This window comes from Martes martes, assembly GCF_963455335.1.
Source record: "Martes martes genome assembly, chromosome: 1".
Classification (NCBI taxonomy): Eukaryota; Metazoa; Chordata; class Mammalia; order Carnivora; family Mustelidae; genus Martes; species Martes martes.
In genome coordinates this window covers 94,237,076-94,264,833 of record NC_137888.1, presented here as the reverse complement: position 1 = coordinate 94,264,833, position 27,758 = coordinate 94,237,076, and the positions used below count along the sequence as shown (strand labels likewise).

Here is a 27,758-nt window from a genome sequence, read left to right as displayed (position 1 = left end):
TCAGAAAGTGGGGAGAGAGGTACCTGGGTGGCTCAGTGGGTTAAAGCAGCCAACTGTTGATTTCAGCTCAGATCGTAATCTTGGAGTCCTGGAATTGAGCCCCACATCATGCTCCATGCTCAGTGGGAGTCTGCTTAAGGATTCTCCCTCTCCTTCTCCTCCTGCCTCCCCCCTCTCTCATTCTCTCTCAAATAAATAAATCTTTAAAAAAAAAAAAAGTGTGGGAGAGAATATTAGTCCTTCCATGTATGTATATTTTTCACTTAAAAATAAAGAATTGGAACATAGCAGGAAGGCATAGTAAGGATATCCAAAAATCCACTTCTTCATAAAAGCAACAAAAACACTGACAGAGATGGTTAAAATCAACTTTTTTAGAACTCTGGGAGTTAACCAAATGCTTATAACACTCTGAAGAATGTTTGTTTAAAAAAAAAAAAAAGACGGCAAAATCTTTGCGGCATTTTAATTTGCCATATTCCCCTTACCCTCTCCTCAGTTCTACAGTAGCCTTGAAAATCAATCTCTTCATCACTGTGAAAACCAGCAGCCTATCAGCTCTCAGAGGAGCCATGGGTTTGAAGCTCCCATCCTCTGGAAGTTCTCAGGGAAGTGTCATAATGTTACCTGACAGTTTAAATGACTTTAAAAGACCTACTGTAACTGTGTGAATATTGCACAGTTTAACTATGTTCAAAGAACTAAAGGAAGTAACAGCTAAAAAACTAAAGAGAACAAAGAAACAATTTCTTTCCAAATAGAAAATGTTAAAAAAATAGAATTTTTTTAATTAAAATATTTCTATAAAATTTCTTTTTTTGGGGGGAGGAGCCAATTATGAATTCTGGAGTTGAAAAGTATAATAACAAATAAAATATATAATAGAGGAGTTTAGTGGTAGACTGGAATAGGCAGAAAAATCAACAAACCTCAAGACAGAGCAATCGAAATTATATAGCCTGAGGAACAGATAGAAAAAAAGAAGACAAATGAACAGAGCCTTGGAAACCTGTGAAACACCATCGAACATAGCAACATATACATAATGGGAGTCCCAAAAAGAAAGGAGAGAAAAGTGTAGATAGGATATTTAAAGAAATAATGACTGAGGGGCACCTGGATGGCTCAGTCGGTTAAGCATCTGACTTGGTCTTGGCTCTGGTCATGAGATCGAGCCCTGAAGCAGCTCCCATGCTCAGCTGGGAGTCTACTGGAGGTTCTCTCTCCCTCTTCCTCCCCCTCTGCCCTTCCCCACACTCATTCTCTCCCTCCCTCTCTCTTTCTCTCTCCCTCAAATAAATAAAATCTTTTTTTTTAAATTACTGAAAACTTCCCAAATTTAATGGGAAATATGAATCTATACATCCAAGATGTTAAACAAAATCCAACAAAGATACAGGAATCCATACCAGAACACATCATAATCAGACTATCCAAAGACAAAGATAAAAATAGAATCTTGAAAGCAGCAAAAGAAGCAAATAATTGAACACACGTCATCCTCTGTAAGATTAATAGCCAATTTCTCATCAGAAACCATGGAGTCTGAGTGTATGGTGATGACATATTCAAAGCGCTGGAAGAAAAGACTATCAACCAAGAACTCTGTGTCCAGCAAAACTATCCTTCAAAAATGAAGGAGAAATTAAGGCATTTTCAGATAAGCAAAAACAGAGAATTTATCACTAGCAGACCTTCCCTACAAGAAATGCTAAAGGGAGCTCTCAGACAGGAATGAAAAGTTACTAGGAAGAAACTGGAATCTTCACAGAGAAACAAAAAGCACAATGACAACTACTTAAGTAAATTAAAAAGACAGTATAGATATATTTTCTTTTTCTAAATTTTTTCCCTCCAATCAAAAGTAAAAGACAGCTATCCAGAGCAGTAATTATAAATCTGTGTTGATGGGTATATAATTTTTAAAGACCTAATTTGTATGATGTTAATAGCATAAGAGAAGGGGAAGGGAATGGAGCTAGATTATCTAAGATAAAAATTTTAGTATACTATGAAATTGAATTGATAGTAATCCAAACTAGATTGTAATACCCAGGAAAACCGCTAATGGAATCACTTTTAAAATATAGTGAAAGCAGGGACTCCTGGGTGGCTTAGTCAGTTCTGCATCTGCCTTTGCTCAGGTCGTGATCCCAGGGTCCTGGAATCAAGTCCCATGTCAGGCTCCTTGCTCAGCAGGGAGCCTGCTTCTCCTTCTGCCTGTAGCTCTGTCTGCTTGTTCTCTCTCTCTGTGTGTGTCAAATAAATAACTAAAGTCTTTCTTAAAATTAAAAAAAAATAAGAAAGAAGAAAGATCTCAAATCAATAACCAAACCCTTTACCTTAAGAAACTGGAAAAAGAAGAACAAATTAAACTCAAAGATAGCAGAATGAAGGAAATAATACAGATCAGAGGGGAAATAGAGAATGGAAGAACAATTAAATTATGAAAACAAATATTGGTTTTTTGAAAAGATTGACAAAATTCACAAACCTTTAGCTATAGTGACCAAGTACAAAAACAGAGAAAACTCAAATTACAAAAAAAAGGAGTATAAAAGAACACTACAAAGAGTTATGTGTCAACAAATTAGTTAACCTAGATAAGATGGACAAATTCCTAGAAAGACATAAACTATCAAAATTGACTCTAGAAGAAACTGAAACTTTGAATAGACTTATAATAAGCACAGAAATTGAGTAATCGAGAGTCCTCCTACAAAGAAAAGCCATCTGAGGATGGCTTTGTGGGTGAATTCTACCATCCACAAAAGAGCACCAATTACTCATAAACCTTTCCCTCACAAAAAGGGAGAAGGAAATACTTCCAGCCCATCCTTTGACACCAGTATTACTTTAGTATCAAATCCAAAGTCATTATAAGAGAAGAAAGCTACAGACCAATATCTCTTATGAATACAGACACAAACTACCTCAGTGAAATATTACTAAACTGAATCTAGTAATATAAATACAAGTCAAAACTATGAAATACCACATCACACCACAACACAAACAGATGTTGGTGAGGATGTAGAAAAAGGGGAACCCTCTTGCACTGTTGGAGAATGCAAACCAAGGCAGCCAATCTAGAAAGGAGTATGGAAGTTCTCCAGAAAGTTAAAAATAGAACTACCCTATGATCCAGCAATTGCACTACTTAGGTATTTACCCAAAGAATACAAGAATACTAATTTAAAGGGATACATGCACCCTGATGTTTATAGCAGCATTATCTACAATAGCCAAATTATGGAAAGAGCTCAACTGTCCATCAACTGATGAATGGATAAAGAAAATGTGGTATGACGGGGCACCTGGGTGGCTCAGTGGGTTAGAGCCTCTGCCTTCGGCTCAGGTCATGATCCCAGGGTCCTGGGATCGAGCCCCGCATCGGGCTTTCTGCTCGGCGGGGGGCCTGCTCCCTCCTGTCTCTGCCTGCCTCTCTGTCTACTTGTGATCTCTGTCTGTCAAATAGGTGAAATCTTTAAAAAAAAAAAAAAAAGAAAAGAAAATGTGGTATGTGTACACACACATACACAGACACAGGAATATTACTAAGCCATAAAAAATAATGAAATCTTGCCATTTGCAGTGACATGAATGGACCTAGAGAGTATAATGCTAAGTAGAATAACTCATGGAAAGACAAATACCATATGATTTCATTCATGTGGAATTTAAGAAACAAAACCAATGAGCAAAAGGAAAAAAGAGAGTCAAACCAAGAAACAAACTCTTAACTGTAGAGAACTAACTGATGGTTACCAGAGGGGAGGTGAATGGAGAATGGGGGAGATAGGTTATGGGGATTAAGGATGGCACTTGTGATGAGCATAGTGTTGTATAGAAATGTCGAATCACTATATTATACACCTGAAACTAATATTAATTACACTATATGTTAACTAACTGGAATTTAAATTAAAACTTTAAAAAAATAGTACAGGCTCTCTGGAAAGCAGTTGGTGGTTTCCTATAAATTAAACATAGAGTCACCATGTAACCCAGCAGTTCTGCTCCATAGTATATACTGAAAAGAACTGAAAACATATGTTCACAAAAAAACTTACACATGAATGTTTACAACAGCATTATTTTTTTTAAAGATTTTATTTTATTTATTTGACAGACAGGGATCACAAGTAGGCAGAGAGAGAGGAGGAAGCAGACTCCCCGCTGAGCAGAGAGCCCGATGCGGGGCTCTATCCCAGGACCCTGGGATCATGACCTGAGCCGAAGGCAGAGGCTTTAACCCACTGAGCCACTCAGGTGCCCCAACAGCATTATTCATAATAGTGAAAAACCTGAAACAACCCAAGTATTCATTAACTGATGAATGTAGAAACACAATGTTTATATCTATACAATGGAATATTACTTACATATAAAAAGGAATGTACTGTTACATGCTTCAACATGGATGAAGCTTGCAAATATCATGGTAAATAAAAAGAAGCCAGACATAAAAGGTCACGTATAATTCCATCTTTATGAAATGTTTTTAGTAGGTAAATCTGTAGAGTCAGGACAGTAAATTAGTCACTGCTAGGGTCTGGATAAAGTGGGGAGTGACTCCCAATGGGTGTGGCATTTCTTTTTGATGTAATACCAATGTCTTAAAATTAGGTAGTGGTGATGAACGCACAGCTTTGTGAATGTACTAAAAAAAAAACAAAACATTAAAACAAACAAACAAAAAACCCATCACTGAATTGTACATTTTAAAGGGATGAATTTTCCAAATAACTAAGCTTTAAGTACATAATAATTTAAAATATATACTGTGCATGTGTGTGTGTTGAATGTTTAATAATTTTTCACTAATGGGCTGCTCAGTCAACTCTCTAGAAACAACTTCAGACATGAGATATGTACATCACCCATAATAAATACTTTCAGAAATTGTATCTAATTGCATCTAGGACAGAGAAGATTTATCAGAGTATTATCACTGTCTCTGTTTCTAATGGTTTAAAATGAAGATGATAATGAATAAGTCTCCAAAAGAAGTACTGACAAAAACAAAATCAGGAAAGCCATTCAGTGGTGACAGTGACTAGCAAAAATGCAAAGGTGAGGTTCTAGGAGAACAAAAACTCAGAACAAGCCTATTATTTAGTTTCTCAACCATAAAAATGCCTAAGCTTATTATAAAGCATTCTTTTGGCTCTGGACCCTTTGCCTGTCTTTGCCTATTCAGGAGAAAAATTGGATTTTAACACAAGAAGTAATTTCAATGTTAAGCCCTCTTATGAAAAGATTTCCAAGCACCCTGGGAACAAGTCAAAATCAGGCATCTCAGTGGGAAAAATGTTCATACTCTAAACATAAAGAACAGATTAATTACATAATGCCCCTTTCTGAGGTACAGTGTTATATTGTTGGTTTTGTTTTTGTAAATGTGTAGTGGGTTTTAAATACATGAAATAGCTAATCTCTAATTGGATAGAGAACTGTAGTTCTCTACTATTTCAATTCTGTAGAAATAACAGAACTTCTGCTATGAATATGCTGAAATTCCTGAAAAGAAAACTAGCAGCTATTAGTGGACTGCAATTATCATACACACCAATCTTTAGGGATTTAGTGTTTAAAGTATTTCTCTCTCATTTTTATAATTTTTGTGAATTATGGTACTTCAGCAGCCAATTGAGTATAATTTAGCACAAAGTCTAGAGGTTTTCAGTCAGGATGTAGAAATGTACCTATACGAAGTGCTACAACTTTTTAAGTAACAAAATCCTGTAACAACTCTTGAAGTCTTTTCACTAAATTTCCTTATAAATATCAAGAGTCTGTTGTACTGAATTCCCATCTTTTGGGGTATATATGCACTGTGTTCCTGACAGATATGTCCTAGGGGTCTGTATACACCTTCAGATTCTCAGATACCTCCATGACATATAATTGGGAAACCTCCTGGTGCTTTTCCAGTAAAGGCTTTATATCACTGCTTCTGCATGCTCCTGGCATTCTCCATTCTTCAGAAGGCACTGGTTTCTTCAGTATATCCTCACACCTCAAGTTAACATTGCCAATTTTGTATCTATTACCTGTTGAGCCACTTTTCTTCACAGAATACGGTACTGGCCAAAATAGCTTCTCAGTTTGCTTTTTCTGCTTTTCTGGTGGAAGCATTCACATCTTGGATGGGTACCCCCACTGCACTTGACAGGCTATGCTTTAATCCAAAATGTCCACTTTCTGGCTAGGACCCAGATCTTATTGTTACTAACCATTATCTTTCTTCTTTTGTGAGGGGCATTTTTCACAAAGAAAGTTGTTTTTCTTTTTAATCACTTCATAGGAGTTATTTCAAAGGCGTGGATGGATGGGAAGTAGGTATGGATGTGGACTGTCAAGCTGTCCAGCTAGTTGATATGTTGTTGATATTCTCCGTACTATGGAATGGCACAGATCTGTGCCCTAGAAAATTACAGATTATTACATGTCTTAAACCTTCAGGGTGCTTAGCTAGTCAGCATCACTAATCCTTTTTAAAAATTGTTTTAAAATACTTTCAGACTTGGGACATCTGGATGGCTCAGTCAGTTCAGTGTCTGGCTCTTACTTTCAGTTCAGGTAATGATCTCAGGGACGTGGGATCAAGCCCTGCCTTGGGCTCCACACTCAGTCAGGAGTCTGCATAAGATTCTCTCCCTCTGCCCTCTGCCCCTGCTCTTGGCACTCATGCTCTCTTTCACGCTTTCTCTCAAATAAATAAATCTTTAAAAATAATAATTATAATAATTTCAGACTTATAGAAGGGCTTCTAGAACTGCCATACACTCTTCACCTGATTTCCCAAATGTTAACCTTTTACCTTCTTTACTTTATCATTCTTTATAATAGATACATAGACAAATAGGTGGGTTTTTCCCATATGAACCGTTTGGGAATAAGTCACACAATGCCCATTTATCTGTAAATACTTGAGTGTGTGTTTCTGGAAAAAGCAAGACATTTTAAAAAGCAGCTATAGTTCAGTAGACAAAATTAATGAAATTAGCATTGGTGTAACAATATTATCTTGTTTGTAGACCTTATTGAAATTTTGCCAGTTGTCTTACTAATGTCCTTTATGGCAAAAGGGGGGAAATATTTCTTCCTTGTCCAGGAGACACTCAACAGTCACGTGTTGCAATTTGGTTGTCATGTGTCTTTATTTTCTTTTAATAATAATCCCTCAATCTTTTTTTTTTTTTAATGGAGGGTGGGGGTACTTTTGTGATCTTGATATATTTGAAGAGGACACACTAGTTATTTTGTAAAATAGTCTTCAGTTTGGCTTTATCTATTGTTTCCTCATGAGTAGATTCAGGCATTTTGAGCAGGAATATCACAGAAGTGATAGGTTCTTCTTTGTGCATTGTATCAGGAGAAACATGAGGCTGATTGGCTGCATTACTGATTGTAACTCTGATCATTTAGTGAATGTAGTATCTGCCAGGTCCCCACCCCCTGTAAAATTATTAGTTCTCCTTTTGTCATACATAATATTTTGAAGGAAAATACTTTCAGTCTATATAAGTATCCTACTTTTCATCAAACATTCACCCGCTGGTTTTAGCATACGTTCATGATACTTACCTGAATCAATTATTGCTACTATGATTCTAGTATTACTACTATGATAGTTGCCAAATGCTGATTTTTAAAATCTCATCATTTCTCCTATATTTACTACTTTCTTCTCAATTTCTTATTTGGAATTCTACTGTAAGGAAAGTTTCCCTTCTTCCCCATTGGCATATTTATATATTTGAACTGGTATGGACTCATGGATTCTTATTTTATTCAGTGAGTGTAAGCGTAATGCCTAGCTTGCACAGGTTTGGCCAGTGAGCACCCTTATAAGTTGGCTTCTCTGTGCTTTTGATATGTTCCCATATCAGCCTTTTTTCTTGGAAGCACAAGAAGAATTCCACACTCAAACTGTATATTCCCAGCACTAGCCCTAGGCTCCACCAAGAAACCCAGATTCTTCTAGTGGAAAATGACATTTAGGAACCAAAATCCAGGTGCTAGATATGATCATGGCTCCCGGGATATCACTGCTTTAAGGCCTAGCCCACATTACCTATCACCCATCGATACATCTATTTACCCAGCTGTCTGCCTCTGTACTAATGCTTCCAGTTCCAATCCCACACCACAGCACTCCTTCTAGTCCTCTCTCTCTTTTTATAACTCCTTTTTCTCACCTCCTAGTATCTACAATATATGCATTTATTTCCTCAATCCTAGAATATACAGAAAATAGTTTTAGAATTGCGGGCCCATACCATTCTGAAAAACAAATCTACTCACTAGAATTTAGTATTTGTTTACAGTTCTTTTTGTCTTTAGCCTAAGGGTATATACTCAAAAGTCAGTGTTCAAAATTTACTTGGATTATGTTATTAATTTGAAATATAGTTGGGTTCAGTTCCTTCCATTTGTATTCCATTTTAGAGGGGCTTTTTTCTGTATCTTTCTCAATTTTTTTTGAGTGTGTGCAGTATACTTCCAATAGAACTGTAAAAATGGCGTACATCAGTAAGTGTCAGTTCCTAAACCTTTTGTCAGTTCCCTCCGCACCCATTTTTTCTAACCTATTCTGTCACATCCACTATTGGTAGCCAATTTTGTCAGTTTCTAGATTATTCTTGCAGTGTTTCTTGCAGATATATGTGTATGATATTTCTCACCTATCCGTTCATAGAGCTCTTCATTCCTTTTTTACATCTGCATGGTCTTCCATGTAGAGATTTGCCATACTCAGTTCAATCGTTCCCCTCTGTAAGGGTGTTTGAAATATTTTCAGTATTTTTCGGTTACAGTTATGCAATGAATAACCTTGTGCATATATATTCTTATTTGTTGGAAGTGTATAGGGTAAATTTCTAGGGTGGGATTGTTAATGCTAAGCGAAATAAGTCAGTCAGAGAAAAATACCATATGATTTCACTCATATGTGGAATTTAAAAAACAAAGCAAACAAGCAAAGGTGAAAAAAGAGAGAGACAAACCAAGAAACAGACTCTTAACTATTGAGAACAAACTAATGGTTACCAGAGGGGAGGTGGGTGGGGGGATGCAGGAAATCCGTGAAGGGGATAAAGGAGTGCACTTTATCATGATAAAAAAAATAATTTTTAAAATATACTTTTTGTTAGATATGCCAAACTCCTCCCCCCTCCCCCGAGAATTTGTCCCAATTTGGTTTCTCATGATCAATGTATGAGAGAGCCTGCTTCAACCCAGTCTCACTGATAGAATGTTATTTTTTTGCTGGTACCGTAGGTAAGAAATGGTTTCTCAGTGTAGTTTTGCATTTCTGTTATGAGTAAGGAAGAATATCTTTCAAATATCTTTTTGTGTGTGTGTGAATTGTCCATTTATGTCTTCTGCCCATTCTTTTTATCAAGATTTTGAGATTTCTTTATAGGTTTGGACTCTAAGCTCTTTATCTGTGACATACACTGCAAATGCTTTCTCCCACTTTGTCGTTTGTCTCTTTTTGTGTTTGTGTGGTGTTTTGTGTCATGTGTTTTTTTTTAAATCTGGGCAAAGTTATTGATATTTTTCTTTTATTGCCTATAGATAGTTAAAGCCTTCCTAATACTCGGGTTTAATTTACCCTGTTTTCTAACACTTGTGTCATTTCATATGCTTGCATTCTGGTCTCTGGTTCACTTGGAGTTTATTCCTTTGATTGGTATGAAGTATGCCTGTAATTTTTCTTTTTCAAATAGCTATGCAATGATACTAGCATCTTTTATTTAAAAGTCCTAGGGCCTTTTTGTGAAAGTCATTGTCATTTAAGATGCCACTTTTATCATATGCAAAATTTTTATATATGCTTGGGTCTCTTTCTTGACTTTCTATAATATTCAGTAGTTTAGTTGTCTGTTTATGTGCCAGTGCAGCACTGTTCTAATTATACAGCCTTTGTAGTATGTGTTAATATCAGATAGAGCTAATGCCCTCCTCAGTGCTTTTCTTTTCCAGTTTTTTTTCACAGCCATTCTTGGCTGTTTATTTTTCCACATGAACTATAATGTCGAGTTTTCTAACTCCACAAAAACATGGTGATATTTCACTGAGATTATATTAAATTTATAAATTAACATGCAGAAAGTTGGCATCTTTTTGATGTTGAATTGTTCTACCCCAGAACAAGGGATGTCTTTTCATTTGTTCAAGTCTCTTCTCGTGGCTTTTGATAGCATTTTTTTCCTTCATAAAGATTTCACACATCTATTGGTAAGTTTATTGTTTATCTGTGTTTTACTTTTTTGCTGCCATCATAAATAATGTTTTGTCTGATTTTAACCTCTAAATGGTTATTGCTTATGTGTATGAAGGCTATTGATTTCTGTATGCTAATTCACATCCTATTATGAGATAGTTTTATCATTGATTCCCCAAGGATACGATCATATTATCTGGAAATGGAACTGGTTTTCCTTATGTGATTTTTCTTGTCTAAATGAGTTGGCTGATACCTCCAAGGCAATGTTAAACAATACTGAAGATATTCTACACACACAGACATATAATATATGTGTAATGTATATATTATATATTTTTAAGCATATTAAGAAAGTATTCATCCTTTTCTTCTTTCTTTGTTGTTCTTATCCAGAATGAGTGCTGAATTGTGTCAAAAGCTTTTCAAAAGTGTCTGTTATAACATTCATAAGATTTTTCTCTCTAGATTGATCAAGATCATGTTTTATATTAATGGATGTCCTCATATTGAGCAGACTTGCACACTGGAATGCATCTCAGATTATCATGGTGTATTATTTCCTGAAGGTGTGCCACTACTCTTAAAACTATAAATACCAAAGCTCTACAACAGTGTCATTCAAAGAATGATATCCCCTAGGGCATTTCTTGAATTATAGATTTCTGCTGAAACAGAACCTCTGGGGAGGGTTTCCAGATTTTATTTCTAACAGGTCCTCAGAGAGGCAGTCCTTACTCACACTGAGAGCCACTGGGCTACCATATTGTTCTATGTGAATTTTTTATGGGAAGTTACTGTAAAAAATTACTTACTTTAGCCAAGAATTCGCTCCATGATTCCTTTAAAAATCTGCTTTATATCTCAAAATTTTAAATCATGAGCCAGCTGCAGAAAAATTAATGATACAGAAAAACCAAAAGCTAAAATAATAGCTGTCACCTGACTACCCATTCATCAATTCACTCATTTACTCAACTTCTTTTAGCATTATGCAAGGATGGGGATACAAAATGTGTAAGACCTTGATAATGGTAGGAGAAATGGAGGATTAAATGAATATTTGTAAAATAATATATTAAATGTTATGTTAGAAATATTTTCCAGGAATTTCATGGGTATAATGGGCTTAAAAGAGGAAATACCTCTTTCTCTTGGATCAGAGAAGTTTTAAAGAGAAGTTGATGCTTTAGATGAAACATCTTTCCAATATAACATTAACAAATGGGGAAGAAACTGATGTACAAAAATCTTATTTACATGAAACTTCTTAGAAATGCATCTCTTACACATGATGTACTAGTACACCAACATACTGACTCTTGGCAAACAGCTACAATATTATTTACATGTATAAGGGAAAGTTTACCTGTGAAGGGAGGAATCTCTATATATAACCTATGAATGAATTTCTTTCCAAGATACTCAGATTTAATAGAAACACTGAGTAACATCAACAGAATAATAGAAAGCATCAGTAATACATGGAAACTTCAGTAAACAGAACATGAACTGCCATTGTTTTTATTAGTATGCTTCAGATTCTCTTAAAGAAAAAAAAATTACATTCTGTTTCTATTAGAACTCGTGATGGTTTGGTTCCACTCCATTTATTCTTAGTATAAGACTTTCCTTATCTAGGACAACTGCTATGTGAGAGAGAGGCCATAAAATTGTGTGACTAACATTCATGCCAGGATAATGGTCATGGGTTGGCTTGGTATGGAATTCATTTCTGCTTATCACACGAATGGCCCTCACATGATGATGGGGCAGCATTTTAAAGTACAAACCTGCTACCGCTTGCTGTGAGGCAGATTCTCCAAAGTCAAATGTAGTTAGGATTCTTTCATTTCCTGATGTTACTGATGTAGAAGGAGTGTTACTTAATTGCCAACATTTTTATTTACCCAAAGTCTATAAAATTTAACTGCTGCTATGCACTGAATAGTCTACACTATGTCTACATCAGGTCGTGGGGGCATTATTTTTACATCTGATTTAAACTGCAGCAAGTGTCAACCAAGATCGATGCAAATGTCACACTGAAGTCTTGGGTCATCCACTCTGGCTCTGCTTTAATTATCACTCTTCAGTAGTTACTCGCCAAATCATTTAAATAAATTGTTCATATTGGATATATTTTTTGATTGCCTTGGAAAAGGTAATTCATAGAAAGCACTATAGTACTTTTTTTTAATGTCCATCCATATTAATAGTAAAAGATTCTTCTGATAACAAAAACAGATCCTGGGTGAGTTCTGAAATTACACACACACACACACACACACACACACACACACACTACACCACACCATCTATTCTTAACCACCTGTTTAAGTAGTATATTTGTTTTAAGAAACAGTAAAATTTAATGTCCCTTGAATGAACTTGGTCATTGAATGTTAGTACTTTCTTTTTTATTTTATAGTTGGCAATCAGTGGATAAATTACATATCATTCTGTGGCCTTAGAACACATGCAGAGCTTGAAGGCAACCTTGTCACTGAGCTCATCTATGTCCATAGCAAGTTGCTAATTGCTGATGACAACACCGTTATTATTGGTAAGTACATGGTCTATAATTGGGTGGCTTGCTAGTTGACTTACTTCATGCAAAAATCCTTTCTCTTTCTCCCAACATTCCTTTACAGTTGAGAGGGACTGTAACATGACATCTAAAATATTTCTGAAGCAGTATTTTCCACTTAAGTCCTTTGTCATCCCTGTTTTTGTCTATGAAGAAACAGAGGCATGGAGCAATTAAATGGCCATTGTGCAAATTACAGTAGCCAGAGAGCAGGGGGTTAGCCCTGCAGAGCAGTAATCAGCCTGTTCTCATTAATTCATTATTACCCCCTTTTATAAATTGGAGTACCTCGATTTTGGGAGCTCGAGGGGGAAACATGGGGAGAGAAAAATGAACAGTCCAAGTGTCTTTTGGCTGATGAATGGATAAAGAAGATGTGGTATATATACACAATGGAATATTACTCAGCTGTGAAAAAGAATGAAGTCTTGCCACTTGCAAAGACTTGGATGGAGATAGTATGACACTAAGTGAAATAAGTCAGTTAGAGAAAGACAAATACCATCTGATTTCACTCATATGTGGAATTTAAGAAACAAAACAAGCAAAGGGAAAAAGAGGGAAACCAAGAAACAGACTCTTAACCATTGAGAACAAACTGATGGTTACCAGCGGGGAGGGTTTGGGGGGTTGGGGGAAATAGGTGATGAGGATTAAGGAGTGTACTCGTGATGATCACGGGGTATTATATGAAGTGCTGAATCACTACATTGTATACCTGAAACTAATATTACATTGTATATTAAGTAAGTAGAATTTAAATAGAAACTTTAAAAAATTAAATTCCCAGAAAAAGTGAAGTGCAGTTTCTCAACTATAATTAGATACTTCCTTATCTTCCCTATTCTATGAGAAACTAAAAGTTGTAGAGTGTTTTGAAATTTTTTGGCAGTAAATACACCATTTCCATTTCTATCCGCCACTGAGGAAAAAAAAAATTTAAAAAAAGCTCTTATCTAGGAGTAATGAGATTTTCTTATCTGGAACATGATTTGAAAAGAAAGAAAAAGCAATTCCAAAGCCAGAAAATCTATAGACCATGGTGTGGTGATACATATATATGCGTGGACACAGACACACTCTTTTAATACATAGGGCATTTAGAAAAATATATGTCTTCTATCTCTTGCTCTATAGGTATCAAAGTTCTTTAGGGATTTATTTACTCTCCTAGTCCCCCAGTAAACACAGTTTCTCTAATTTCCCCCAAGCTACTCTGGCCTTGTTCTTCAGAAGACAGTCTCAGAAACTTTTCATATTAAGTTTGGCAATGATAGTAGGAAAGGAAAAATACTGGTGTTTGCTGAAATGGAAAAACAAATTTAGTTGATTTCTTCAGTAAGATTTCAGAACTCTTGAAGTAAATATTGACAGATGTAAATATTTTCCTTTTAAAGGTCATTTTGGCTTTCAGCCTGCTTTACTTTAAATAAAGTATAAATGCAGAGTAGTTGGGCAGTAGCAGAGCTAATGATTAAATAGGTTGAGTTTTTTAACTGACTTATTTTCTAGAAAGTTCTCTAAATTTATTTAGGCTAGCAATAATTGATCAACCTTTTAAAGATTTTATTTATTTATTTATTTGTCGGAGAGAGAGTGAGCACACACAAGCAGGCAGAGTGGCAGGCAGAGGCAGAGAGAGAAGCAGGCTCCCTGCCGAGCAAGGAGCCCAATGCAGGACTTGATCCCAGGACCCAGGGATCATGACCTGAGCGGAAGGCAGCGGCTCAACCGACTGAGCCACCCAGGCATCCCAATAATTGATCAATCTTGTACATAATTCTTATCCATTTTCTTGAAACCAAAGTGGCCTTGGGAATATGGAGAGGTTTTACTTGCTAGTCGTTAGGGGCTAGATTTCTTTTTCTCCTTCCCCACGGACAAAACAGATTTCCCCATGGAAAAAATCCAAAGATACTTTTGTTTTTTGTATCTCAAGGGAAACTCTAAGAGAAGCAGGTTTGTTGGTGCTTTCACACATCAGCCCTACTTAAATTTGTAACACTGAGAACAGTATTTCAAATTCTCAGAGAGGAGTTTGAGACGTTAGGTTGAAAATATTTTACAGGTGTTCAAAGAGGTTAAAGTAACCTATGGTTAAATTTTCTAACATGGCAAATGTATGCCAGAATTATTGAATAACTAACAGAAGCAAAACAACTAATTATTTTTCCTTTCTCCTCACAAGGAAATACTTGCTTTCTCGCACTAAAGATCTCTTTTGTGTGGAGCTTTATCTCTTGCCCTGAGTGCCCCTGCTGGTCATGAAATCTGTGACCAAGTCCACTTTTCTAATCTATCTTAATATTGACACTTAACCAAACTAACATTTTGTTTGCTTTCCTAAGTAAAATAAGGCTATCTTTAAGTAGAATTTGAGCCTATCCTGTTGACGAAGTGAATTAGTTTTTTTTGGTGTTCATTAATCCACAAAGGGGAGATACAAAAATTGAATCAAACACTGCCTCTGCCCTACAGAGCTCAAGTGCTTTTCCATTTAACACCAGAAACATCAGAGTGGGTATTGCTAAGCGGGAGTAAGAAGGTGGGATGAAGCCCAACGTCAGGCTCCCTGCTCAGCGGGGAGTCTGTCTCAGCCGATCTCCTGGCTTGTGCCCTCTCTGTCAAATAAGTAAAATCTTAAAATAAACAAAACAAAACAAAACAAAAACCTTTTTTTTTTAAAGATTTTATTTATTTATTTGACAGAGATCACAAATAGGCAGAGGCAGGCAGAGAGAGAGGAGGAAGCAGGCTCCCTGCTGAGCAAAGAGACCCATGCGGGGCTCGATCCCAGGACCCTGAGATCATGACCTGAGCCGAAGGCAGAGGCTTAACCCACTGAGCCACCCAGGTGCCCCTAAAAAGAAGATCTATATTATGATCTCATTTAATAAAAGATCAAATTAAAGGTGAGAAAGATTAAATGACTTTGTCCAAATTAATGCTGGGCCAACTCTGAAGCCCAAAGATATGGCTGCAAGTTTTACAGCATCATCAAAATTTAAGTGCATGTATAAAAGACAATCTATTGCTAACAAGACAAAGTATGTCAATCGTTCCCACCTTACAGAGCTCTGGTAGTGCTCCCAGATTTCTGTGAGGTGCTCCACCCTTTCTCTGTCAGCCAGCATCACTGGGGGGCACCATTCACATCCATAGTTCTCATAGATTTGCATATAAAATATAGGACAATATTGTGGCAAATGGCAATAAGACCTCCTTAGGAAGGGCCAGCTTTTCCTCATGTACAACTTGCTGCCATTTGGGCTCAGGGGAGGGCTCTACTATCGCCTTACACCCTGACGGTCCCCATCCCAGAGGGTCCCCTCTGGCTCCTGTTCAGTCCAACCCTTCCGCTCCATGCCTGCAGAAGCTGTGGAATGTGTGATAAGGGGAAGAAGAAGAAAAAAGAGGAAGGTTCCTTCTGTAGTTTATAGGACACCTCAAGGATTCAAAAGCACGAATCCAAAAGATGAATGCAGAAAAACGTGCTGGGGTTTCCGAATACATGCAGAGGGGTGGAAAAAGCCCAGGTTGAACTAATATTAAAATACTTGCCCTTCACATGTGCAAGTCAACATTCTCAGTTCATTTGGATTTAAAAATAGAATGGAAAAAAGTTGATATAGAAGCAGTTGGCATGCCATACAAGTGAGGCAAGAGAACATAAAAATCAAAGCCATTAATGCTAATCTGTATTTGAGAGTGGACTCTTGATTGTGAAGCTACTCTGGGGTTTTCGTAATTCGTAATTACATGGCTACGAGTTAAGTGACCAGACTCCAAAAGAGTAAGTCTAAAAGCTGACGATATTGAACTGGTGTGTCTTTTTTGTGTGTGTGCATAATGATTACATCAGTTAGAAGCCTTTGAGCTACCAGATGGAAAATTCAGCTAGAAGTGTGTGACACAATAAGGAAAACTGTATTATTTCACATACCAGTAAGTAAAAAAGTTGGCTAGTTCAGTGACTCGAAGACCCAGGGTTTTTCTTCTTTCTGCTCTGCCATCTTCCACTTGTCTGCTTGTCCCCTAGTGGTTACAAAATGGCTACAGCAGCTCATGGAATCATGTCTTCATCCAACATCCAACCCAAAATATCAAAAGGCTTTAAGAGATGGCATCCCAGTCTGGTGTCTGTTTATAAAGAGATAGACTTTCTCAGAAGCCCCCATCATACTTTTCTTCATGTCACACTGGCTACAATGATGTCAAGTGCCCATTCCTAAGCCAGTCATGGGTAAAAATCACAAAATTACTATAGCTGGCTTAGACTGATCAAGACTTATGCCTGGGTTACGGTGGGCCTCCCCTTCCCAAAACTCAGCATTTCTTGATAACCTGAACAAAATTAAGGTTTTTTTAGGAAGGAAGAATTGAGCAGGGAAGGCAACCAACAGTTCTCTTTGCCGAGAAGACTGTTCTACGTCACTGTTTCCCATTATAGGCTCTGCCAACATAAATGACCGAAGCATGCTGGGGAAGCGTGACAGTGAAATGGCTGTCATTGTGCAGGACACTGAGACAGTCCCTTCGGTGATGGATGGAGAAGAGTACCAGGCTGGCCGCTTCGCCCAGGGACTTCGGCTGCAGTGCTTCAGGTGGGCTCCCCCAGAGCTGTGGCCCTTTTACATTGTTTCACTGTGGTGGGTGCTGGAACCCCATCCCACCTCTTGCCCTGAACATGTATGTCATCCCCAGATCCTTCTTGTCTAAAACATCTCCCAGAGTAGGAGATGTGAATCACCAGTAGTGTGCAAAAGGACTTTATGTGGGGTGTAAATATTTTCTATTTTAATCATTTTTATTATTTTTATGTGTGATCGAGAAAAATAGCATTTTAAATTTATTCATTGATTTAGGACCAGGCCAGGTCAACCCATCTAATTTCTTTTTTTTAAGATTTTATTTATTTTAGAGAGAGAGTGAACGGCGGGGAGAGGCAGAGGGAGAAAGAATCTCAAGCAGACTCCACACAGAGCATGGAGCCTGACTGGGGGGTCTATCCCACAACCCCAGAATAAGCCTGAGCCAAAACCAAGTGTTGGATGCTTAACCAACTGAGCCACTCGGTCACCCCTATTTATTTATTAGAGAGAGAGACAGTGAGAGAGCATGAGAGGGGAGAAGGTCAGAGAGAGAAGCAGATTCCCCATGGGGCTGGGAGCCCAGTGCGGGACTTGATCCTGGGACTTCAGGATCATGACCTGAGCTGAAAGCAGTCGCTTAACTAACTGAGCCACCCAGACACCCACCTGTTCAAGTTTTTTAGAGTCCATTTCTTAAAATTATAGTAGTCCCAATAATATAGGGATGTAATAGAGAGTATTAAAGGAGGGTGCCAGTGACTGCTGATGGTGAAGTTTGGAAACTTCAGTCCCAGACACAAAAGATTCTTGATCTTCTGCAACAAGATGTGAATTCTACACTGTTCTGTGCTCAAGCTGAGAGAACACTGGGCAGAGCAGCAAGGGCTGGGGGACCCTGAGTAAGTCTTTCATTCTCTTAATGTTTCTGAGAACCTTCTGGGGCCAGGCTCTAACTGGCCCCACCCCAGACCCTGTAATCTAGTCTCAGTAGTCAGACGGATCCTTCTAGAACCGCCGATCCTATCACTTCACTCATGGTCCATGGAATATCCTAAGCACTCCCCTATGGCGAGGCCCTTGCAGTGAGCCCCTCAGTCCATGATTCTAGAGCTGCATCCGCCAGGGATGGGTTTTTTCCTTGTGGCCTCCACAGCGAGATGTAGCCAGTGGCCCTGATGAAGCTTTAAGCTATTTGGGGAAAGGAGCTGTTGTTTTAACTGTGTGGTGTGAATGGTGGCGTTTGGATATGGGTTCACTGGCAGACAGGCACACCCTGAGTACCAGGCTCCCTGCAAATGCTGGCCACCATTTTCCTCCTGTCCAGCAGCCCAGGCTCCAGCTCTTGAGAAGCAAGATAAGCTTCAGTTCCTTCAGTTCCAGAGAGGGGGTCATTCTGCTCTCTCTGCCCCAGGAGCTCGGCAAATCTATCCCTCAAAATCTGACTGTCCATACTTCCTCACAGTTCTTATGGCTGTGTTTATTGCCATTGTTACTAATTGTTTTGCCAGTAAGATTTTTTTTCAAACCATTGATATTTCAATTAGCTTCCAGTGTTAATTTGTTTCATTTAGCGGGGAGGAGATTAAAATTAGTACCCTGTTAATCAGCCCACCGATTGCCTACTGCAGCATCTTATGAGGAAGCAAGTATTTCTTTGTTAAACCAGTCTTTTCGGTTTTGTGAGAACTTAAGTATTCTCGTTAAAGTGGTGAGCTTCTTTATAACTTTCTAAATTTATAATAATTATAAAGGTGTAGGTGGTTCTGATTACAACCTATTTTTGTGGTAGAAAATTTGGCAAATACAGTTAAGCAATAAGAAAATTAAATTCATCTGTGGTCCCACTGCCCAGAGCTAGCAGCTTTAACATTTGCTGTCTATCATTCCCCTTTGTTCGGCACATATATATTACTATACTGTATTTCTTTTTTAGGATCTTGAAGTTCTAGGAAGTTCTTCATTATTTAAAAAATGTTACATACATCATTCCCCTTTGTTCGGCACATATATATTACTATACCGTATTTCTTTTTTAAAACATAATTAGGATCTTGTAGTCCTAGGAAGTTCTTTATCATTTAAATAATGTTACATACTTCTGTGTCATCAAGTATTCTTCTATAACATTTAATGGCTGCATTATATTATATCATGTGAATATGCTGTAATTCCTTTAACTGATACCTCACTGATACAAAAAAGTGGATATAGGGACGCCTGGCTGGCTCAGCCAATGGAGCTGACTCTTGATCTCAGGGTTGGCTGTGGAGATTACTTAAAAATAAAATCTTTAAGATCAATAAATAAATAAGTGGATATATTTTCAAACTGTCTTAAAAAGGCATTTGTTCATGAACAGTCATTTTCCACTTTGCCCCAATGGGAAACACAGCTAATATATTAGAAAAAGCACCACAAAAAAACCTCATCCTATTTTTATTAAGAAATGTTCTCAAAAGAATATTGGGGCCTAGAACACAGCCATTTTCTCACTAAAAAAAAAAAAAGCAGCTTCAATCCATTTTCTATCTGGGTTATTTTTGACTAGAAATAGAGAGACACATTTCAATGTGAAATCAATTCTAAATAGAGTCAACATCAGGGTACTGCACTGAATGTCACAACTATGTGCCGAACAGTTCATTAAGTCCTGGAAAATTATCCAACTGTACGGATGTAACCATCACTCAACAGAAACCATTATCCACCCAAGTACAGCTCAGAATCGTGTCAAGCAATAGACATGAGGAATGGAAAGAACAAGAACTATTTTCTACAGTTTTCCTCCTGTTCCACCGAAGCATAAAAAATAAACCATTAAATAATTCCCATTATATGCGCCTACATTAAATCAGACGTGTTCTCCCTCACCTTAGTTCTCAAAAGAATCCAGAGAATTTCACTTTACTGTGCATTTTAACAGAAAACTGACAGGGAAAATAATTTATTACTAAAAATTAGCTCTTATAGACTTATTTAAATACTCTACAAACAAGCTCTTAACTGATAACTTGGTGGACACGTTGTGTCACCTCTTGTTTTGAAGTTAAAAACAAAGTCACAGAACTGTTATTGCCAAGTTTTCAGCTGTTAGACCTGATCCCCATCGAAGGTGTTATTATAGTTGATGTATTGTCATGACTTGCACTGTCAGATTTGCTGCAGATTTTGCTTTGGGTCTTAGCAGCCAGCATCTGTGTGCAAACACCATCCTTTAAATCCATTTTATTTTTTTTTCCTTAAATCCGTTTTAAAAGTTATTCTTCGATAGTCTGAAGGAGACATTATTTGAAGTGGAAATAAAATTTTGAGGTTATAAAGCTCTAAAAAATCCTAAGTGAGCCCGTGGTGCCAAATCCATTTATTTTAAAGAATTTTTAGATAGTGGGAAAAGTGCAGACTAAAACTAAAATGAAATGTCCTTTTATCCTTGTAAAAATGGCTGAGCTTTTTCAGGAATTAATCATGTTGGGGATGACTGGAGAAAACAGGCATGGTCACGGCGTCTGTGTTGGAACAGCCTCTCTTGAAGTAAAATTTAATTCTAAAATTTTTCCTAGTAAAAGAGTCCTATAAATTCACAAAGTATTATGCATGATGAATAAATTATGTTCATTGTAAAACTGTTCGGAATAATGAAAAACTGGAAACCATCCAAAAGGTCATAATAAAATACTTGGTTAAAGAAATTTCACATGATGGGAAATTTTGCAGCCATTAAGAACAATGATGTCAATCCGCATTTATTTAAATACAGAAAGGGTAACAGCAGAAGGATTTCCACACTGTTGAATTCAGTGGTCAGTTCTCACTTGAATTTCACACAGTTCTCCTTGGCAAACTTAGTGTGGTTCCAAGATACAACACCCTTGCTTTTCTCCAGGCTCATTTGCTGTTCCTTCTTTTCATCTCCCACTAAAGCTCACCAGGTGCTCTTTTCTGTCTAAACTCACTCCTTTGGTAAACCAGGTAAAGTCCATGGCTTTATGAATACATATATAAAACAATTCTCAGATTTATACTCCAGCCAGACCCCCTCTCCCCAACTCGAGATTCATTTCTCCAGCTGCCTACTTTGCATTACCTGTGAATGTTTAATGGAAGTCTCAACAGGTTCAACACTGAATTACTGGTCTTTTCCCACAAACTGGCTCTACCAGAAGAATTCCCCATGTCAGTCAATGGCACCCACATTCTTCTAGTTGCTCATACCCACATCCCCGTTGTTATCCTTGATGCCTCACTTCTTTTCACATCATATACCTGCTCTGTCAGTACAACCTGTTGGCTCCACACATTCCTCTCTGCTGCCCAAGCCCCATCATCTCTCACTCAGATTACTGCAGGAGCTCCTAAGTGGTCTCGCTGTTACAGCCCTTGCCCTCACATTCTATTCTCAATATAGCAGCCATATTTTTGAATGTAAAATCAGATTCTATCACTCCAGAGTCTGTAATATGTCCCAGTTTTCTCTCAGTGTAAAAGATGAAGTCCTTCTCAGACCTAGTTCCTCACTTCTATCTTCAATGTAACATAAGACTTTTTGATCTTCTTTGAACCTATCGGGCATATGAGAAAGGGCTTTAGGCCCCATTTGAAATCTAGCTTTGTTAGTAGTAGGTCTCCAAATTTTAGCTTCCCATCTACAAAATGGGAATCGTGTACCATGTACCTCACAGGATTGAGGTAGAAATTTTTTTTAATCCAAGGCCTTCCATGAGTACAAGGATTTTTATCATTTTCAAATGCGACCTCTAAAACTTATCTTGCTTTGCTTAAGAATTTCTTTCTAGTCCACTGTTTATATATGATCAAATAGGACAACATCTAGTTATGTGGCTTCTTTTTTGCCAGGCATTTCGTGGATATGAGTAGCCAGGTCATGTTCTCTTAAAGAACTAACCAGCTAGCTGTGGGATATAAGCCTGTTAAAAACAAAAAGTGCATGAAGTATTGCAGGTGTTCTGATAAAGCAAATGTGAGGTTCAGTGGGGGAGCAAAAGAAGAATGTCCAAATCTCTGAGGCCTGACAGAGAAAAATGGGAGCTGGGAGAAGGCGGAGCCATGAATCAAGGGGAAGCCTTGACTGAACGCTGAAAGATGATGGGGGGGCCGGCCAACCGGAAGGGTGGAGGGGAAGGCTCCCATACTTTTAAAGCACACCCAGTATTTATCACACTATTTCATTCTTTTTAAGGATGATGATTTATTCATTATTGACCTCACCCATTTAATTTAACTACCCAAAGAAGCTCCATGTCTTTTGTATTTGTTTCTGTACCCTAGAGTTTGGCATAGTTCTTGGCCCAAGAGAAGGAAGGGAGGGAGGGAAAGAGGAAGGGAAGAGAAAGGGATATTTCATTCTGGTTAAGAGCATAGGTTTGGGAGTCAAATGGTCTGGAGTCACAGATCTATAGCTTACCAGCTGGGTGACCTTGAACAAGTTACTTACCCTCTCTGTGCCCTCTCTGTGCCTTAGTTCCCTTATTTATAAAATGGAGATAGTAATAGTTGCTTATTCATAACTTGGAAAGGACTTGGCACTTTTGCTGGTACATGGGGTTTTGTGTGTGTGTGTGTGTGTGTGTGTAATTAAAAAGATTTATTTATTTATTTATTTATTTGAGAGAGAGATAGAGGAGGAGAGACAAAAAAGAACCCCCAAGGGGACTCTCCACTGAGCGTGGAGCCCAGTATGGGGCTTGATCCCAGGACCCTGAGATAAAGAGTCAGATGCCCAACCAAGTCACTCAGGTGCTTTCACCCTGGGTGCTGACCCTCTGAATACTAACCCTACCCTCCAAGTCTCATCCCCTTAGGCCAAATTCCAAGGACTCTCTCGGAACTAAATTACAGGTATTTCTGTCTATCCAACAGTTAAAATTTTCAAGCATCATAACAGCTTAGATTTGTTTTGTTTTGTTTTGTAAGAAAGGTTTTATACACACACACAGAGAGTTTTAATGGCTTCCTCTGGTTTTCTTTAAAAAAAAAAAAAAAAAAAGACTTCTGTGGTTGAGTGCCTGAATTACATTACCTTAGAAACAATACCTGCAGCAAATTTCTTTATCTCAGTAACTCATTTTGAAGAATATTTGTATTTCAGGGTTGTCCTTGGCTATCTTTCTGAACCAAGTGAAAACATTCAGGATCCAGTGAGTGACAAATTCTTCAAGGAGGTGTGGGTTGCAACAGCAGCCCGAAATGCTACAATTTATGATAAGGTGAGGTTTGCATATCCCCCCCTCCCCTTTTTTAATTGAATCACATCACAAAAGCACGTTGTTATTGTTGCATATTATTGGAACAAACTATTCTTAATGAGTGTAAAAAAACCAGTACATTTCCAAGTTGTAATAAAATACCTCTTTGTAGACCTTAAAAAACAGAGTCTAAAAGTATCATGGATTATGGTTTTGAAGAGCCATTAGTGGTATTCTGATCTCTCATCTGACTCTGGGATCCCATCATGAGCATCCTTGGAAGGTGCTTACCCAACTTTTGGATGTGTCTAGTGACAGAGAAAAGAGGCAGATGGTATCCAAAAATGAGTCAGACCTGAGTTCGACCCAGCTCACTCAGCTGCTGGTGACAGAACTTTGTATGTAGTGATTTGACTTTCTGAGCTCTCCTTTCTTCTATAAACTGGGAGTAGTATCCACCAGGGCGCTTATGAAAATAAAGAGTAGGCTTTTAAATGTATTTAGCACATAGCATAGTAAATGGTATCCATCCTTATGATGGAACTTACTAGTAATGAAACACTTCTCTGTTGGGCAGCTCTAATTTTGGAAAGGGGTTTTAAAACAAACTCCATGTGTTAGGGAGGCCAAATGTATCTTTTGGTAAGTTCTAGCCATCAGTTATGATAAAGAATGTACAAGAGGTAGTTGTGCAACAGGGGAGCAAGTTACTTCTTGAAGTAGCCAGCTTTCTGTCCTAGAAATATTCAAGCTGAGATCTGCTGACCATGGGACAGAAATTGGTTAAGAGTGTGTTACTGTTCTTCATGACTGCTGGAGTCCCTTCCAGCAGGGAAATTCATCATTCCTAATGAAACATGACTGTCTACATAGCCTTATTTCATACTGATCAAGGCCACAGTCAAATAGGTCATGTGCATGGAGTCTTTTAAAATGTAATTTTAAAAATGCATAGCACAGCCTTGTTTGGATCCTCATGGTGGTGGTGGGGGGGGGATGCCGTACAGGACAGCAACTATAAAAAAACATTTTGGGAACAACAGGATGAATCTGAATATGGACCATATCTTAAATGACTTGGAATTGATTTTCTGAGGTGTGAAAATGCTATCGTGATTATATAGGCACATTCATATTCTTAATACATGCTGAAGTATTTAGGAGGGAACTATTGTGATATAAGAAGCTCTTTTTCAATTAGCACAATAAGTGTACAATTGGTACCTTTAAAGGTACAGATATGAACATTTTTGAAAATGAAAAGTTAGAGACAATATAATCTGCAATATTCCTCTTTGACCAGAACCTCCAGTGAAATTCTGAGAATTATCATCCAAAATCCTAACCTGAATGTGGACTAACATCAGTGGAATTTCCCTACCATTAGCTTGACTTTATCCTGAAGTCAGTGACTCGTGTAGATCAGATAGAAGGCTCTATCTAAGATTTTTTCTTTTTGATGGAAGCAAATCTAGTCATCTCTTGATAGCAAATAAGAAAAGCAACTCTTCAGTCAGGTTTGTGCTGTGGCCTAAAACTACTACGTGTTTTGTAAAGCAAAGATTTTGTCTGTTAGAATGTGTCTTCCATAAAGGGTTATCTTTTAAACTCACGACCCCGTTTCTTCCTATTTGTGTTTTAATCAGGTGTTCCGGTGCCTTCCCAATGATGAAGTACACAATTTAATTCAATTGAGAGACTTTATAACCAAGCCCATCTTAGCAAGGGAAGATCCCATTAGAGCTGAGGAAGAACTGAAAAAGATCCGTGGGTTCTTAGTGCAATTCCCCTTTTATTTCCTGTCTGAAGAAAGCCTCCTGCCTTCTGTTGGAACCAAAGAAGCCATAGTGCCCACAGAGGTTTGGACTTAAGGGAGATATTAATTTGCAGCTCAAGGACTTCCACCTTGAAAAGTACACCGCACACTGTGACTTTAGGGAGATCCTCACAGCCGCAGCCAGCCCTGGTATACCCTGGGATCTGCCCCAGGGACTCTCTGGATTGGCTGGGCAGGGCTGTGGTCCTACTGATCGAAGGACACTGAACATCAGGTGGGCTTTCTAACTCCTCCTGCTTATCCTTGTGAAAAAGGGACTGTATTCTTATTGGTAGTGTATGCTCAACAACATGGTGGACACCACAGTGCTCTTCCTTTTCTAACAAGAATTTACCTGTGCCTGTGATCTAGGTTGCCAGAAATTGTTGAAACCTCTTTGTTCTTCTCTGACCCCCCATTATGCAGTGATGACTGCTGGACCTGCCCTCATTTCCTAGTACGTACACACACACTTTGAGACATTGTTTATTCCTAGAAGATGTTGTGATGCTGCTTCCAGGTTCTTCAAGGTGACAGGGGAATACCCCTGCCCATCTGGTCCTGAAGTAGGAGTGTTCAGCCAGGCAAGGATGGGGTCCTTATCCCTTTTAAGTGACTGAAAGGACATGGTAGACGTTATGTACACAGCAGCCCACATTAGGTTCTTCTGATAACATTGACACTATAGATCTTAACACCACAGAACAATAGGAAGGAATTAAATTTGGTTATTGAGGAAGAGATTTTACTTTGCCTTCAAAGGCAATGACTAGATGCGGTCTTTTGATAGGGTCCACCTGATCAAATCAGGTGTAGGATATTTCATTCCACAGCAGCTGATAAAACTCAGAAGCAGAGCACACAGCCTTCAGAAGCCTCCAAGGTAGCCGTGGGGATCTGATCCAGACAAGAAAAGAAGATTCCTTATAGTCCTGGAAAATTTCCTATCATCTTTAGCTGCTGGATTGATTGCAATTTTCAAATGGAGAAACTCTAATTTCAATTTGTCTTTTAAGAGAACCAGATCCTTCAAAACTCATACCAAATTAGTAAGTAGAAGCCTAACCTTGACATTCAGCTCTCCCAGCTATATTACCTTCTTAAAGAAAAATTGATTGCAAAATACTTGCTACTTAACCTGTGTTACTGTATTATTAAATACGCATTAACATTCCACCAGGCTTCCAAAGAGGTTAGGATCTTCATTAATTCACATTGTCCTAGTCTATGAATTTTTCTAGAAACCCATTTTTCCTCTTTGAATAGTAATATACCCTTTGGTACACCCTAGCTCTTATGTTACTAAGCAGTACTATTCTTACAGCCTGAAGAGCTGATGTGGGTTCCCAAAAGGCCTGTGCCCATAAAACATGATGTAGGTGCATTGATCACACATGAATGGATTATCAGGACAGATCTCACTGGAGTCATTCTTCAAAAAAAAGTGAGGATCCAATCCCTGTTTCCACGGAGCTAAGAAAATGTTAAACAGGAGTACAAAGTCAGTAATCTGGGTGAGTAGGAGAGAGTGTCACACTCAGGAGAGGATTTCACAACTAGAGAACATTTCACAAATGAGGTGGGGCTATGCTTTATGAATAAATAATTTCTCAGATGGCTGGAGGTGGTATAAAATGACTTCATTCTACAGCAGCTGTAAATAAGGCATTTGCTATTTATGAAGTTTAGATTGACATTTAAAATGTTGAGTGGATGTGGACTACCTAAGGATTCCTTATAGTTTACTTTTACATATTTTTTAAACTGTATGACAGTCAACACACTGGTTTTTGATTTTGTGCAAAATGCTCTCAACACTATGAAAAATAAAAGCCTAAAAGTTCCCCTTCTCTTAAAAAAAAAAAAATCACTTAATCCAGCCTCTCCCCATTTTATAGATGAGGAAACTGAGGCCCAGATTGGTTGAAGGACTCCCTTGAGTTCGCCCAACTGTGAGATAGTAGAGGGAGGACTGGTGAAATTGTGCTGGTCCATTCGTGGCCTCCCCCTTGACATCGTCAGTATCCACAAGTGAGGAGAGGCAGCAAACAGATTTCAGGCAGGATGTCTCTCAGCTGCTTCAAACACCGTGGTGTCATGTACTTAAGTGTTCTGTCTGTTTGAATGTAAGCTCCACGGGACAGGGACTTTGCCATGTTTTGTTCATAGTGTGTCCTCAGAACCTGGAACGGTAGATACCTGGCACAGTGGAGGTGCTCAATAACTGTTCAGTGGGTGAATAAACGAGGTGGAGGACAGAGTTAATGAAATGACAAACTTACATCGTCTCAGGCAAGAAATCTCACTGTTGGTTTCTGGG

The 27,758-nt window shown here is 38.1% G+C and overlaps 1 protein-coding gene across 1 annotated transcript in view; it reads left to right on the top strand.

The window, feature by feature from the left end:
• Positions 1 to 27,292, top strand: part of PLD1 (phospholipase D1) — a 194,295-nt gene extending 167,003 nt beyond the window's left edge. Inside the window, exons 24-27 of the mRNA XM_080828133.1 lie at positions 12,669 to 12,803; positions 17,278 to 17,431; positions 23,526 to 23,643; positions 25,269 to 27,292. Of these exons, the coding sequence (XP_080684259.1) occupies positions 12,669 to 12,803; positions 17,278 to 17,431; positions 23,526 to 23,643; positions 25,269 to 25,493 (632 nt within the window). The 3' untranslated portion in view covers positions 25,494 to 27,292. The remainder of the gene's footprint in view (positions 1 to 12,668; positions 12,804 to 17,277; positions 17,432 to 23,525; positions 23,644 to 25,268) is intronic.
• The last annotated feature ends 466 nt before the right edge of the window (positions 27,293 to 27,758 follow it).